We start from the raw sequence: 15,456 nt of genomic DNA on the forward strand, positions 1-15,456 counted from the left end.
CCCCGAGCACCCCCTGGCACAGGGGAGAGAGGGAGGGAGACCCCCCAGGCATTCCCTGGGGTGAGAATGATGGAGACGCCTGGGGAATGGCCTGGGGTGACAGGGACACTCCTGGGGAATGGCCTGGGGTGACAGGGACAGGGACACCCTGGGGAATGGCCTGGGGTGATAGGGACAGGGAAAACCCCCCCAAGCCCCTCCCAAGCATCCCCCAGTGTAAGAGGGTCAGTGACCCCTTGAGCATCCCCTGGGCACTGGACAAAGTAAAGTTGTTTCTTGACAGAAATCAAACTTAACCCTACAGAAAATGCCTTGAATTTGCTCTTCCCACAAGTCACTTGTGGTGAACACGCAAACAAATCCCAAAATTTAATAAACTGACAATAGAAGCGATTTTGTGGCAATTCCAACAGCCATTGGTCCTGCCCAGCTCCAGCTCAGCTGCTGGCAGGTTCCAATATAAGAAAAGTGGAAATTCAGCCCAATACATTGGGATACCTCTTTTATGAAAAGATTATGAAAAGGAAGGGAAAGCTCTGTGTAGATGTCACAAAGGTGACAGGGACAAAGAAAAAACTTATTCTTAGATTTGGCAAAGCCCCCGGCCTGTGAAAAAGAAAAGGGGGGACAGCCACGGACTGAGAGGGACACAGACCACCCCTGGGGCAGGGCAAGTGTGACATTGTCCCCTGTGTGTGTGGCCTTCCCAGGGTGGGGGTTTTACACCTGAGCCAGTTTGGGTAAGGGGGGTGGTGTTCACCCCCTGAGCAGGGATTTCCCCGCTGTTTCAGGCTGCAATGTAAGATGGAACCAAATGCATGTTTTCAATGCCCATCTTCATCAACTGCTATAAACAGGTGGGGCAGTGTTCTTGATCTCTTCCATGACTCAGCCCTGATAACGCCCTCCAGGGGAGATACCTTCTGGGAATGGGCCATTGAGTGTCACTGCAGGACTGATAAAATTCCATCATCCCATTGTGGCATGCTCCGCCCAGGGGGAGGATCCAAGCATTCCTACCTGGATATAAGCTGAGCCTTGTAGCACCAGGAGCAGCTTGCCTACTGGATTCCCAGAGGACAAGAGCTCCAGAACCACCCCTGGACCTTCAGAGGAAGACCAGACCCTTCTACAGGATCACTGCTTGGAGAGAATCACGTTCATCACTCCCACAGGACTGCAGCCAACATTTAATGGGACTGCTGCCACCAGCCTGAGCAGCAACAGGGTGTCAGGTTATATCCTGACTCTGTCAGTTTAAGGCAGTGTTTCTGTAGCATTGCCTTGATCTTCATTATCTTATTAAACTCTAATTCTGATTTAGACTCTCCCCCAGGTTTCCCTTAAATCCTGTAAAAAGACGATGTCTGCGCCCTTTGTTTGGTTCCCAGAACAGGATTTCCTATACCCAAACCTTGACTGGATGGAGGAAAAGGTTGCGAGGAAGAGGAAGGAGCCCTGGGATACCCAGGCAGGTGAGGAGGAAGTCAGTGCCCCTTTCCCCCTCTCTCCTGCTCCATCTCCCAGCCCAGCACAGCCCCCGGCTTCAGGACAACCCTGCTGCCAACCCCGTCCTGCTGGGGATGCACTGGGGGGATCTCCTTCCCCTTCCCTCTGGCATGGAGGCAAATCCCATTCTCTCCTTGTCCTTCCTCGCCCAGGGAAGAAACTGAGGATGGAGACCGGGGAGGATAAATCTCTGTGGCAGAACCTCATGCAAGAGGCCATTTTGAGTGACTCCTGGGCACAGGAATCCAACAGGGAGGAAAATTCATGGAGATCCCACAGAAGGAGGGGCTGCAAACCCAGCCCAGTGTGCTCTGAGGAGGAAAGACCCACCCTGAGCCAGGAAGGTGGACAGAGCTTCAGCCAGAGCTTGGAGCTGGTGGTCCATGAGCAGCTTCATGATGCGGAGAAGCCCCACAGGTGCTTGGAGTGTGGGAAGAGCTTCAGGCAGAGCAGCACCCTGATCAGCCACCAGATGATCCACACTGGGGAATGGCCCTGTGAGTGTGGGGAGTGTGGGAAGGGCTTCAGCTGCAGCTCTGCCCTCATCACCCACCAATGCATCCACACTGGGGAGAGGCCCTACGAGTGTCCCCAGTGTGGGAAGAGCTTCACCCAGAGTTCTCACTTGACCAGTCACCAACGGAGCCAGCAGTAAGGGAAGGCCTGCAAATGCCTTGATTGCAGGAACAGATTCATGCCCACTCCAGTTTCATTCCCCATGGGAGAACCCACATTGGGAAGAGTCCTGGTGATCCATGTTCCCTGTGATCCATGCTGGGAAGACACCTGTCCCTTTTCCTGCCCTAGCAGTGACATGATGTGGTATTGAAAAATATGAGGATCTGGCTGGCATTGAAGAATATGAGGGTCTGGCCATGGCCCTGTCATTACATTCACTCCCACCTCAGGTCATTGCCAGGGGCAGGAAAGGGACTCTCTCTCTCTCTCTCCCCTGAGGAGAAGGGTGTCCTTTCCAGGCAGGAGGAAATACATTACCAGGAAGAGCCAGTTGTTGATGTCGTAGTTTTCTCTGTAAATAGTTTTACTTATCCCTTCTGTTATCAATATCGTTTCTGTTCCATTTGTTCCTTATCTCATTGCTGTTCCCAATAAATTGTTCTTATCCCAGCCTGGGATCTTTGCCTTTTGTGATTTCCATGGGAGGCGGGAGGGCAGCGAGGGCAGTGCGGTTTTAGCAGGAGCAGGAAATTGGGGAATCCCATTCCTGAAGCCCGGCCCGTGGAAACCGAGCATCCCAGCTGGTGCCAGCCCTGGTGGCCATGGCAGCAGCCTTGGGAGCGGGTCCCTGGCTGGGGCTGTGGGAACCTCTTCCCTCTGGTGCCCAGGGACAGGAGTGGAGGGAGCGGCTGCAGCTGAGTCGGGGCAGGCTCAGGTTGGATGTCAGGAAAAGGTTTTTGCCCAGAGGCTGCTGGGGCCCTGCTGGGTCTGGGAAGGGCCTCCAAGGTGGGGCTGGAGCCCTTGGGCTGTGAGCAGAGGCTGAGGGAGCTGGGCTTGTCCAGCCCAGAGCAGGGAAGGCTGAGGGGCTCCTCATCCCAGCCTGGCAGTGCCAGCGAGGAGGGGATGGAGAACACAGAGCCAGGCTCTTCACTGGGGGCCTGGTGGGAGACAAAAGCCAATGGGTGGAAGGGGAAAGAGGGGAGATCAGCCAGGACAGAAGGAGCTGAAATGAGTCAGGCTGCTTTCAGCATTTCCTCAGCACCAAAAGCAGCCTGACCTCCCTTCTCCATCCACCACTGACAGCTTTGCAAATCAGGAATTGTTGGAGCTGTTTTGCTCCCACTCCAGGACAAGCATCCTGATACAAGAACTTAATTGTTTTTACATCTAATAAAGGATCACGTTTGTCTAAAATTAATTTTAGTATGGAAATCACTTCTGAATGGTGCACTCATCAGGCACTCCTGGGACATTACACTTAGCTCAGGGAAGAGCATGAGTGTTATTAAATTGTGTCCTGTTCAGCCATGGTCTGTTGGCCATGAAGAGAAACTTTCTGTGCCTCTGAGTCTCACCAGTTCCTTGCTCCCAGACGACACAAGCCTGATGACTTGTGGCTCCCACTCCAGTGGCTGCACTTGGCCCTCCCTCCATCCCCAGAGCAGAGCTCCCTTGTCCCAGGGAGTCGCTGGCAATGCAGGGATGAAGGAAACAGGACAGGCTGGGGGGATCAGGGGCAGGGCACAGCCAGGGAGAAGAATGACTTTGGCATTTGATGGAGCTGTGCCTTCCCTTGGCTTTGCTGGCTGACAAGAAATGAACATCCCTCTGTGTCTCGGGCAGCTCCTTCTCCAAGGAAAGCAGGTAAAGCAGGGTGGAGTTGGAGCCAAGGAGCTGAAAGCTGCAGGTGCAGCCTGGGCTGGAGGGAGCTCAGATTTGCACAAGGCTGCTCTGAGTGCCAGGGCTTGGATGGGGGAAATGGTGGGGTAGGGGTAGGGACAGAGTCTGATTGATTGTCAGCCATGAAGGGTCTTGATTTTCATATCTATTCAAACTGCATGAGGAGGCACTTGGATTCAATGTCAATTGGAGATTGCACAGAGTGACTTATGAACAGGAAAAAATCCTAAACCGGACCTAAAAAATGTTTTCTCACTGTCTTTTTAAATATAATGCCTTCACTTTGAAGACACTACTGAAGTCTATCAAATTAACCACAAAAGATTTGAACACTTAAATCAAATGATTCCCAGAGGCTTGGCTTGTTCAGGTGTTCTGAATGTTCATGAGCCCTGGGACACTGAATTCCTGCACTGAAGAGCTGAAGGCTGAACAAGCCTCTGGAGCAGGGAAATTCAGCAGCAGCCTCCAAGTTGCTGAGGATGTCAGCAGCCCCCAGTGAGGCCATCCCTGCCCAGAGACCGTGGGGGAATGGGCAGACAAGGAGAGCGTGCCTGGGGCTGGGGCAGCACAACTCAGAGGCACCAGCGGCTCCAGCTGGGCAATGGAGTGTGGAATGTGGCTGGGAAAGCCCTGCCTGGGCTGGGCCAAGCAGGACACACAAGCCCTGACTCCCATTCCCCAAACAACTCTCTCAAGGAGACATTTAAGAGGAATTACAATTGTTTCTGTACCCTAAGTTGGACACACTGGAGAAATACTGACAGGAAATCCTCAAGAGCTCAAAACAACCAAACAGCCTTTACTGGCAACTTTAGAAAATCAAAGAAATTTTCGCAAAAGTTTTAATGGGATATTCAGTCAACAAAAAACACTTCTCAAAACATTAATTTGGCCCATTCAACTTCACAAACTCTAAGCCTGTTCAATTTCATGTTAATCAAAATTTGCAAGAGGACAAAAATAGAAGAAGCATTTTTCTTCCTCTTTCTCAGAGCGAGAGAAAAAAAATTAAGATTGAGAGAAGCACACACAGAGCTTGCAACTCCTGGATTCCAGCAGAGTTCAGATGGAAATTCCAAGAGGATGCAGGGTCAAGATGTGTGCTTGCCTTGTGGTCAGCCTTCAATAGCCCTTGGTCTCCCTGGGCCCTTCCCCCAGGTGGGGCTTGGGCTCATTTGGTCCCTCAGGAGCTGGGCTGGGGCTGCAGAGGTGGCTGTGGAGCATTGCCTGTGCTGTGCCAGGGACTGGCAGCCACTGCTGGGCTGGGATAGAGGCTCTGGGGGATTGGGGTTCCAGGGCAGGGCAGGGCTGGGCTTCCAGGGCAGGGCATGGCTGGACCTGCACCTTCCTCCCCCACACATGAAATGTTTCCAGCCAACAATCTCCTCCAGTCTGTCACACTAGGGAATGTTGGAGGTGGAACTCCAATTCTGGCCATGGGCACCTGGCCGAGAAGGACAGATCTTTTCCATAGGAAGGAAAGCCCAGAGCCCAATGTTTGAAAGGCAGCTGAGAGACTCACTAGGCCAGGGCCAGCCAGACTTGTCAGGAATAGCAGATTTTGTCTGGGAGCAGTCTTTGGATTATGGGAATTTTGGAGGTGGAAGCCCAATCTTGGCCGTAGGCTCCTGGAGAAGCAGGACAGTTCTTTTCCATAGGAAGGAAAGCATGGAGCATTTCCCAGTGGTTTGGGGACAGATGGAAAATTCACACTTGTGAAACCACTGCAAGACAGACTTGTCCTGACAATATTCCTATTGGAACAATCCCTGGATATAAGGAAATTTGGAGGTGAACTCCCAATTCTGGCCATGGGTACCTGGCGGAGAAGGAGAGTTCTTTTCCATTGGGAAGGAAAGCACAGAGCCCCAGTGTTTCAATACCAGATGAGAAGAGACCCTCAACATTCCAGGGTCATTTGGACCAGTCAGGCAGTCAACAGGAGGCCAGACCAGCCAGACCTGTTCGGTGTTCCCTTGCTTTTATGAGGTCCTGCAGTATCACCATGGTCCCCTTGGTTCCATGGGGCCCTGCAGTGTCCCAGTGGTGCTTTGATTCCATGGGGTCCAGCAGTGTCACAATGGACCCTTGGTTCAATGGGGTCCCAGAGTGTCACAATGACTCCTAGGTTCCAGAAGGCCCTGCAGTGTCACAGCGGTCCCAAGTATTCCATGAGGCCTTGCAGTGTCACAATGGTCTCCATGGTTCCACAGCCCCCACAATGTCACGGGACTCCTCTGTTCTATGAGCCCTGCAATGTCACAATGGACCTTTGGACCCTGGGGGTTTGCAGTGTCACAATGGTCTCCTCTGGCTCCACAGTGTCACAATGGACCACTGATGACATCAGGCCCTGCAATATAACCCTGGAGCTTTGGTTCCATGCAGCCCTGCAGTGTCACAAAGGCCTCTTGGTTTCACCAGGCCCCACAGTATCACAATGGTCCTCTTGGTTCTTTGGGGATCCCCAGGGTCACAATGGTCTCACTGGTTCCATGAGGCCTCACAGTGTCACAATGCTTTGCCTATTCCATTCGCCAACATAGCACCACAATGGTCTCCATGGTTTCAGGAGTCCCCTTGGTGTCACAATGTCCTCTTGATTCCTTTAGGCTGTGAAGTTGCTTAACGGTCTCTCCAGTAGGTTCCGTGCGGCCTTGCAATGTCACAATGGACCTTTGGCAACATTGTGAGACCATGGGGTATCACTGTGTCACAATGGCCCCTTGGTACCACGATACCCCAAAGTGTCACAATGGTCTCCACAGTTCCATGAGGCCCTGCAGTGTCACAATGGACCCTTGGTTTGATGGAGCCTCTCAGTGTCACAATGATCCCTGTATTCCATGGAGACACACTGCATCAGTATGGTTCCCTTGATTCTATGAGGTCCAGCAATGTCACTGTGCTCTCCATGATTCCATGAGGCCCCACAGTGTCACAATGGTCCCTTGGTGTCACAGAGCCCCACAGTGTCACAATGGTCCCTTGGTATCACAAGGCCCCTGTCGAGGTTTAGGGCAAATTTGGAGGAGAATTTCCAAATTAGGGCTCCTCCAGTAAGCAAACCCACAGAGCCCCTCCCCCCAACCGGTTCGGGAAGGATTTCTCAGAGAGGAGTGGAAAGAACCTGTTTATTTAACAGGCACAGCACTCCTCAGCACACAAAATGAACAATACCGGATGACACCGCTCTGAAAAAAAGATGAAAAATTCAGAAAGTCTCTCTTGGGGGGTGGTCACTCTGTTCTCAGTCCCTCCAGCGCTGGGGCAGCTGCTGCAGGCCTCAAGGTGCAGACTCTTGGTGTTTCCCAGGTCCCAGTCCGGAGCAGGTTCAAAATGGTCAGAAAAAGGAAAGGAGAAACAGTCCAGGAAGAAATTGGACAGTTTAGCAAACTAGCTAATGAGCAAAAGCAAGCAGAAGCGAAGCAAGCAAGAGCGAGAGAGCAAAAGCAAAAAGCAAAAGCAGCAAAAGCAAAAGCTGCAGTCTCTGTGTCCCACCAGGCTGATAAGAAAACCAAAAAAAACTTTCCCTCTTCAGAGCCGGTCTTAAAGGTACAGAACATAATATCCAACATTAACAGAACACATGAATGGGGATACAAGCATCATAACATCACCCTAAGACATTCCACCCCTTATCCCCATGTCATCAACATACTACCACACATCATGCATTTATTCACACAAAATTTCCATCTGCTCCCCCAAAATTTACAAGCAATACCCATCATGCCCTCATCACATCCCCACACTGGACCACTGAATCCATGCCCTATACCACAGAGTGGCAGGATTTCACCCCTTTCACCTTACTCACTCAAAGCTCCATCTATCACTTGCTCAGACCTTCGACACTTGCACATCTCCTTCTCCATCTCCCACTTGCCCAGACCTTCAACACTTACACATTTCCTTCTATCTCATGTCTGTATGGTGTAATGTACAGACAATGGCAGTAACATCCAACAAACAGTGATATTGCATATCATTCCCACCCCGCAATCAGATCTCCCTGAGGTACACATCATGTTGTTCCATCTCTTTGCATTATCCACCATGTGCAACCTGGTCCCTGAGCAAAGACAACCCCACAAATGGGTTTGTCTGTACTCGAGGCAGAATTGACCCACACAGTCTTCCCCAACAAACTTCTGACACGTACCACTGGGACTTTATCGCCATCTATTACATTCAGGGACTCAGACTGGGCAGGACCTGCTCGGTTGGTGGAACCTCGGGTGTTAACTAACCAGGTGGCCTTTGCTAAATGCTGCTCCAAATTTTTGAAAGATCACCCACCCAAAGCTTTCAGCTGGGTTTTTAGTAGTCCATTGTACCTCTCCACTTTGCCTGCAGCTGGTGCATGGTAGGGGATATGGTACACCCACTCAATGCCATGTTCCCTTGCCCAGGTGTTGATAAGGCTGTTCTTGAAATGAGTCCCGTTGTCTGACTCAATCCTCTCAGGGGTTCCATGTCTCCACAGGACCTGCTTTTCAAGGCCCAGGATGGTGTTCTGAGCAGTAGCATGAAGCACAGGGTGGGTTTGCAACCCTCCAGTGGTGGCTTCCACCATGGTCAGCACGTAGCGCTTGCCCTGGCGTGTCTGGGGCAGTGGGATGGAGTCAATCTGCCAGGCCTCCCCATACTTGTACTTGGACCCCTGCTCACCATACCATAGGGGCTTCACTCGCTTGGCCTGCTTGATGGCAGCACACGTCTCACAGTCATGGATAACCTGAGAAATACTGTCCATGCTTAAATCCACCCCTCGGTCTTGTGCCCACTTATAGGTGGCATCTCTGCCCTGATGGCCTGAGGCATCATGGGCCCATTGAGCTGGGAATAAATCTCCTTTATGTTGCCAATTTAAGTCTGTCTTTGACACTTCTATCTTTGCTACCTGGTCTACCTGCTTATTGTTTTGGTGCTCCTCATTGGCTCTACTCTTGGGGACATGGGCATCTACATGGCGGACTTTCACAGGTAGCCTCCCTACCCTGGTAGCAATGTCTTTCCACTCTTCAGCAGCCCAAATTGGTTTTCCTCTATGCTGCCAGTTGGACTCATTCCACCTCTCCAGCCATCCCCACAGAGCATTGGCTACCATCCATGAATCAGTGTAGAGGTAGAGCTTTGGCCACTTCTCTCTTTCTGCAATGTCCAGGGCCAGCTGAACGGCTTTGAGTTCTGCAAGTTGGCTTGATCCACCTTCACCTTCAGTGGCCTCTGCGACCTGTCGTGTGGGGCTCCATACGGCTGCTTTCCACTTCCGGTTCATCCCTACGATGCGACAGGAACCGTCAGTGAAAAGAGCGTAGCGCGTTTCCTCTGGGGGCAGTTGGGATCAGAAGGAGGAGCTTCATAAGCCCGTGTTGCTGGTTTTGTTCTTCATCTGTGACACCAAAATTCACACCTTCGGGCCCATTTGTAATTACCTCCAAAATCCCAGGGCGATCCAGTTTACCTATACGGGCGCTGTTTCTGTCCCTCTGGGAGCCTCTCAGGAACCCTGGGCCAGTCCCGAGTCGGCAGACACCGGGGGCAGCCCCGACACGGCCGACAGCGGGGAGACACTCTCTGTGCCCCGAGGGTACTGAGGGCACCTGGGCTGGGCGCCTGTGCAGCACAAGAGACACCAGAGACATCGGTAGAAGATAAAGGGCCGACTCTTAGCAGGGCTTAATCCAAGGTTTTATTCTAGGAGTCCCAAAGGAGCCCCTACACCTCAGGGGCCTCCTGCCCACAGCCCCGGGAGATGTGCCAAGGTTACATTTAAAGGGAGGTGGAAACCCAAAGTAGATAACATTTGACTAACCAAGAAGTGACCCTAAGGGATGGGTACTGGGGGATGGACATTTAGGACAGCATATGGGGCAGGGCTTGGGGGGCTGACCCCTGGCCTCTGGCTGATCACTCAACATCCTGGAATGAAGCTTCTGGATGGAGGGGATGGGATGCTGAGTGATTGACAGAAAGCCAGGGTGGGGATTTGGGGATGATCTCAGCAAGGGAAAGGGATTACACAGGTAAAGGGAGGAGGGTACCATCTGGGATGAACCATTTGGGAAAAATACAGGGATTCGAAAACAAAACTACTACCAAATATTTCAAAGTATAAAAACACACTACAACACACCACCCAGATCTGGTGTTTGCTGTGCAAGTGCCCAGATCCGGAAATTTCCCAGGGCTGGCACAGCCCAAGTCCAGCAATTTGCTGGCACAGAAAGCCAAAATCTGGCAATTCCCTGATGCCAATACAGGCACCCAGACCTGGTGTTTGCTGCCACTGCCAGTGCTCAGATCTGGGTATTTCCCTGTTCTGGCAGAGCCAAGTCCAGCAATTTTCTGGCAAAGAAAGCCAAAATCTGGCAATTCCCTGCTACCGTCATTGGCAATGCCAAGATCCGGTGTTTGCTGGCACCACCAGTGCCCAGATGCGGGAATTTCCTGGTGCCGGCACAGCCCCAGTCGAGTAATTTTCTGGCAAAGAAAGCCAAAACCTTGCAAATACCTGGTGCGGGCCCCACCCAGATCTGGTGTTTGCTGGCACTGCCAGTGCTCAGATCCAGCAGTTTCCCAGTGGCAGCACAGCCCAAGTCCAGCAGTTTGCTGGCACAGAAAGACAAAACCCGGCAATTTTCTGGTGATAGCACCGGCACCACCCCGATCTGCGGTTAGCTGGCACTGCCAGTGCCCAGATCTGGGTATTTCCCTGTGCCACCACAACCCAAATGCAGCAGTTGTCTGGAAAAGAAAGCCAAAACCCAGCACTGCCCAGATCTGGTGTGTTGGGGTTGGTTTAAAAGAAGAGGGAGACCTTGGCTTAAGGCCGTGGGAAAACCCTCTTCATTGGTTACTTTATACTGCAAAAATTGTAATATTCTTAATCCCTCCTTCCTCTTGGATCCTTCCCTCAGATCCCACCTTAACCCCTCCCCATAAATAAATGGATAAATATCCCTGCTAGACCCTGGACCCAGGCTTTTTTCTGCTTTGCTCTCTCTACTGTGGCACGCCGTCCTGTTTGTTGTGTTTGCCTTCATTAAAGTTCTGTTTCCAGAGCACCAGATGAAAGCAGTCTCTGTCTGTAAAGTGGCCAGAGCTGGTTCTCAGGGAAACCACTGGCCAATGGTCTGGACGAGGGCCAGAAGGTTTCACTGGTGTTTGCTGGCACTGCCAGTGCCCACATCTGGAAATTTCCCTATTCTGACACAGCCCAAGTGCAGCAGCAATTTACTGGCACAGAAATCCAAAACCCGGCAACTTTCTGCTACTGGCTCCATCTTGTGTTTGCTGCGCCAGTGCCCAGATTTGGAAATTTCCCGGTGCCAGCGGAGCCCAAATCCAGCAGATTTCTGTTGCTGGCAACGACACCACCCAGATCTGGTGTTTGCTGGCAGTGCCAGCGCCCAGATCTGAAAACTTCCTGGTGCTGGCAGAGCCCAAGTCCAGTGATTTGCTGGCACAGAAAGCCAAAATTTGGAAATTTCCAGGTTCTGGCTCCAGCACCATCCAGATCTCGTGTTTGCTGAGACCGCCAGTGCCCAGATTTGGAAATTTCCCGATGCCTTCACAGCCCAGGTCTAGCAATTTGGTTTTAGGCTAGCTTAGGCAGAGAAGTCCTGTGACTTTCCTTTTTCTTGGAACTGTTTAAACCTGCTCTGGACTGAAAACCCAGAAAAACACCGGCAGCTCACACCTGTGGCCCACCAAGGTCTGGGACGCTGCATTCCAGCACCAGAGGGACTTAGAAGAGACCGAGTGAGCCAACTACAACCCACAAAAAGGACTTTCTGAATTTGCCATCTCTTCAGCACTGTCAGAGGTTTTATTTAATATTATTCATTTTCATGCTTGTGAATACTTTACTTGTTAAATAAACTGGGGTTTTTTCACTTTTCTCAAGGGAAGTCTTTTCCTGAACTAGTAGGGGGAGGGGCTGCTTGAACTTGCTTTCTAGACAGATCCCTTTTGGAGGTTTCCTCCCCAAATTTGCCCTAAGCCAGCACAAACAGTCACAATGAAAATTTCACCAGTGGCATAATTTCCTGCTGGCAAATCTTGTGACAGAAGCTTGACCTTGTTCTCCATGAGACATTCTTGGGAAGAGCAGACAGGAGAAGATTCCTGGAAAACTGAAACAGCTTTCCAGAAGTGAAATGAAAATGAAAGAAACAATCCAAGATCTTTTCCTCTATTTATTTCTATGCTCCCCTTTTCCATGTTGCACTACTTCTCCATCCCAGGAATTCCAGATGCACTTCACCTCTAAGATCGGTGACTTAGTGATTTTTAGACACTCAAAAATACCATGAGCCACACACATTTTCCTTCCCCTGGTTTTACTGGAAGGCAACACTGGAGATGTAAGTGCAGTGTTGGGGTCAGGTAGGAATCCTACAGCAAGGGAAGGTGGCCCGACAGTGTTTGAGCCTCAGCCAGGACAATGCAGAGCAGCAAGCGAGGGGATTGCTGTGCCAGTGTGCAGGAGTCAGGGCTCTGCATCTGGGCTCACCGCTGCAAAGTTCCCGTGTTTGGACAGACTCAGGGGCTGTGCCCGGGGCGCGCGGGGCTCGAACGTGGGGCTTGTGGGGCGAGCGGGGAACGGACACGGGGACGAACGGCCCCGGTGCTTCAGTTGCAGCGGCGGCAGCGGCGGCAGCAGCAGCGGCGGCAGCAGCAGCGACAGCAGCAGCAGCGACAGCAGCAGAACAGATATTTTAGATCACTCTTTCTTTCTTTCTCTTTATCTTTTACTCTTTCTCTCCCTTTCCCGCGGTCGGGCACCCTTCTCTCGGGGTCCCTTGCCCGGCGTCCCTCTCCTCTCCCCGCCTCCCTCTCCCCTGCCGGGCCGGGCCATGCCCCCGGCCCGCCCCCGGCCCCGGGCGGGGCTGCCCCGTGCCCGGCCCCGGCCGTCCCGCCGCGCTCTCGCCTCCGCCCGGCTCTGGCCGTGCTGGCGGTGGCGCTGCTGGGCGGGCGTCAGTGCCTGGTGCGGGGGCGGCATCGCCGCCCTTCGGCTCCGCCTGGCCCGAGCCCGGCCCCGGACCCGACGCAGGGTCCAGTCCCGAGTCCGGCCCCGGCCCCGACCCCGGCCCCCACCCCGGCCCCGACCCCGGCCCCGGCTCCTCCCGGGGCCCGCGGAGGACACAGGCGGCTCGGCCGCTCCCGCCGCCTCCGCTGCGGCTTCCTCGGCCCGAGCTCCGCCGCTCGGCAGCGCGGCTGCCGGCCCCGAGCCGCCGGGGCCCGGGGCGGGTGGGGATGCCCGGCCCGGGCCGCTCGGGGGGCGCTCGGGGGCCGTTGCTGGCCCCGGGCCGAGCGCTGACAGCCGCGTCTCGCCCGCAGGGAAGGCGCACGAGGCCCTGCAGGAGCGGTACCGAGTGGGTTCGCTGCTGGGGCGCGGCGGCTTCGGCAGCGTCTGCTCGGGGACGCGGCTCTCGGACGGCGCCCCGGTGAGCGGCGGGGCCAGCGGCGGGCGGAGGGGAAGGAGGAGGAGGAGAAGGGCGGAGGATGGGGCTGGGCAGGACGGGCGGCGAGCTGAGCCCGCTGCTCTCCCTCGCTCGCAGGTGGCCATCAAACGCGTGCCGCGGGATCGCATCCGGCACTGGGGCGAGCTGGTGAGTGAGCGGGGCCAGCGGCGGCAGCCGGGCCGGGCCGGGCGGCGAGGAGCCGGGGCCCGGCAGGGTGGGAGCCGCCGGGAGCCCTGCGGGGAGAGCGGGCGTGGGCTGAGCGGGGCGTGCAGAGCATCCCGGGCTGGCTGAGGGCTCCCCGAGCCCCGGCACGGCCTCAGCCCCACTGACGGCACCGCGCTCCTCCCGCAGCCCGACGGCAGCAGCGCGCCGCTGGAGATCGTGCTGCTGGCCAAGGTGTCCCGTGGCTGTGCCGCTGTCATTCAGCTCCTGGAGTGGCTCGAGCTCCCCGACAGCTTCCTGCTGGTGCTGGAGCGTCCGGAGCGGTGCCAGGAGCTCTCGGCTTTCCTGGCGGAGCGGGGGTTCCTGCCGGAGGAGGAGGCGCGGGCGCTGTTCCGCCAGGTGCTGGAGGCCGTGCGGCACTGCACCGCCTGCGGGGTCCTGCACAGGGACATCAAGCCCGAGAACATCCTGCTCGACCTGGCCAGCGGGCAGCTGAAACTCATCGACTTTGGCTGTGGCGCCTTCCTCCAAGACACAGCCTACACCCAGTTTGCAGGTGAGCCCTCCAGGGGATGCTCCTGGGCATCTCATGGCCCAGCCTGGGTGCAGCACCGGGGCTTCCCCCTATTGCAGCCGGGATGGGATTGATGCTGGAGCCGAGTTGATTTGGGTGGGGTGTGAGGGGGGGCAGCTGCCAGCCCTGCCGACAGCCTTCAGCACCCACTGTGGCCTGGGCTGGGGCTGGAGCTGGGGCTGGAGCTGGGGCAGCCAGCCCAACACAAACCCCCATGGGCGTAGCAGAGAGGGGGGTCTGACCCCGTTCCCCGGATGGTTTGGTGTGCAGGCGAGGAAGGGCTTGGACTGCTCCACTCCCCTGGTTTTCCTTGGCTTATTAACATTTCTGGGGGCCATGCAGATGGGGAGGAGAGTGGGTTTTCTCCACCACTGGGTGGGTTTCTCCTTTGTGTGTCATGGTTGGGCCTTCCCAGGGTTTCTGCTGCCCTCTTCCAGCACCTGTGGCTTCTTTTCCAGCCCCGAGTTTGTACACAAGTCCCAGGTGCTGGTGAGAGGGCAGCGCTCACCCCGTGTGCCTGTGGGGCAGCCCCCACATGGCCAGGGATGCTGGAGCCGGGCTCTGGGAGCAGCAGCATCCCCCTGCTGAGCTGTGTCTGTGTTCCACAGGAACCCTGTCCTACAGCCCACCAGAGTGGATCCAGCACCAGCGCTACCACGGCGAGGCAGCGACGATCTGGTCCCTGGGCCTCCTGCTGTGCCACCTGGTCATGGGCAAGCACCCGTTCAGGAGGGGCCAGGAGATCATCCGGGGGCGGATCTTGTTCCCACGATGGCTCTCTCAAGGTGGATCCTCATCTCTGGGCACGGGGGGAATCCCAGTGCTGGGAGACAGCATCGGGCTCGTGGGCATCCCGCTCTGGCAGCTGCTGAGGAGGTGGCACAGGTCCTGCTCTCCTGCTCTCCTCCAAACAGAGCATCCATGGGGAGGTTTAGGCCCAGCTCTGGGCACACCCAGCATGGCCTGGGCACGGGAACAGGGGGGCAACCTCTCCAGCTGACTGGTGATTTCTGGTTTCTCTCCCCAGAGTGCCAGGATATCATTAAGAGGTGTTTGTCCATGCAACCCTCGGACAGGCCATCCTTAGAAGAGCTTTTCTGCCATCCTTGGGTGCAGGGTGTTCCTCTGCCCTAGAAGATGGGAGAGATCCACGTGCACAGTTGGATCCAGGGGCCTGGCAGGTACCAGCTCCACACATCTCTTGGCACTCAGTGGCAAAGCAAACCAGGCTGGTTTTGTGCTGCCTGTAGCTCTGAGCAGGGGTCAGCAGAAGGGAACACGCAGCTCTTGGGCTGGAGCTGAGCTGGAGACCTGGTGTGGCAAGCAGTGGTGGCCACCATCCCCCCTGGTTTGGTTTGTCTGGTTCATGGATGG

General features: G+C 54.9%; 1 protein-coding gene across 1 annotated transcript in view; it reads left to right on the top strand.

The window, feature by feature from the left end:
* The window catches only part of LOC143692444 (serine/threonine-protein kinase pim-1-like), a 29,716-nt gene extending 14,500 nt beyond the window's left edge, over positions 1 to 15,216 (top strand). The window contains exons 2-6 of the mRNA XM_077172678.1: positions 13,222 to 13,328; positions 13,443 to 13,493; positions 13,698 to 14,064; positions 14,691 to 14,867; positions 15,110 to 15,216. Coding sequence (XP_077028793.1) covers positions 13,222 to 13,328; positions 13,443 to 13,493; positions 13,698 to 14,064; positions 14,691 to 14,867; positions 15,110 to 15,216 — 809 coding nt within the window. The remainder of the gene's footprint in view (positions 1 to 13,221; positions 13,329 to 13,442; positions 13,494 to 13,697; positions 14,065 to 14,690; positions 14,868 to 15,109) is intronic.
* The last annotated feature ends 240 nt before the right edge of the window (positions 15,217 to 15,456 follow it).

Source organism: Agelaius phoeniceus (genome assembly GCF_051311805.1).
Source record: "Agelaius phoeniceus isolate bAgePho1 chromosome W unlocalized genomic scaffold, bAgePho1.hap1 SUPER_W_unloc_1, whole genome shotgun sequence".
Taxonomy (NCBI): domain Eukaryota; kingdom Metazoa; phylum Chordata; class Aves; order Passeriformes; family Icteridae; genus Agelaius; species Agelaius phoeniceus.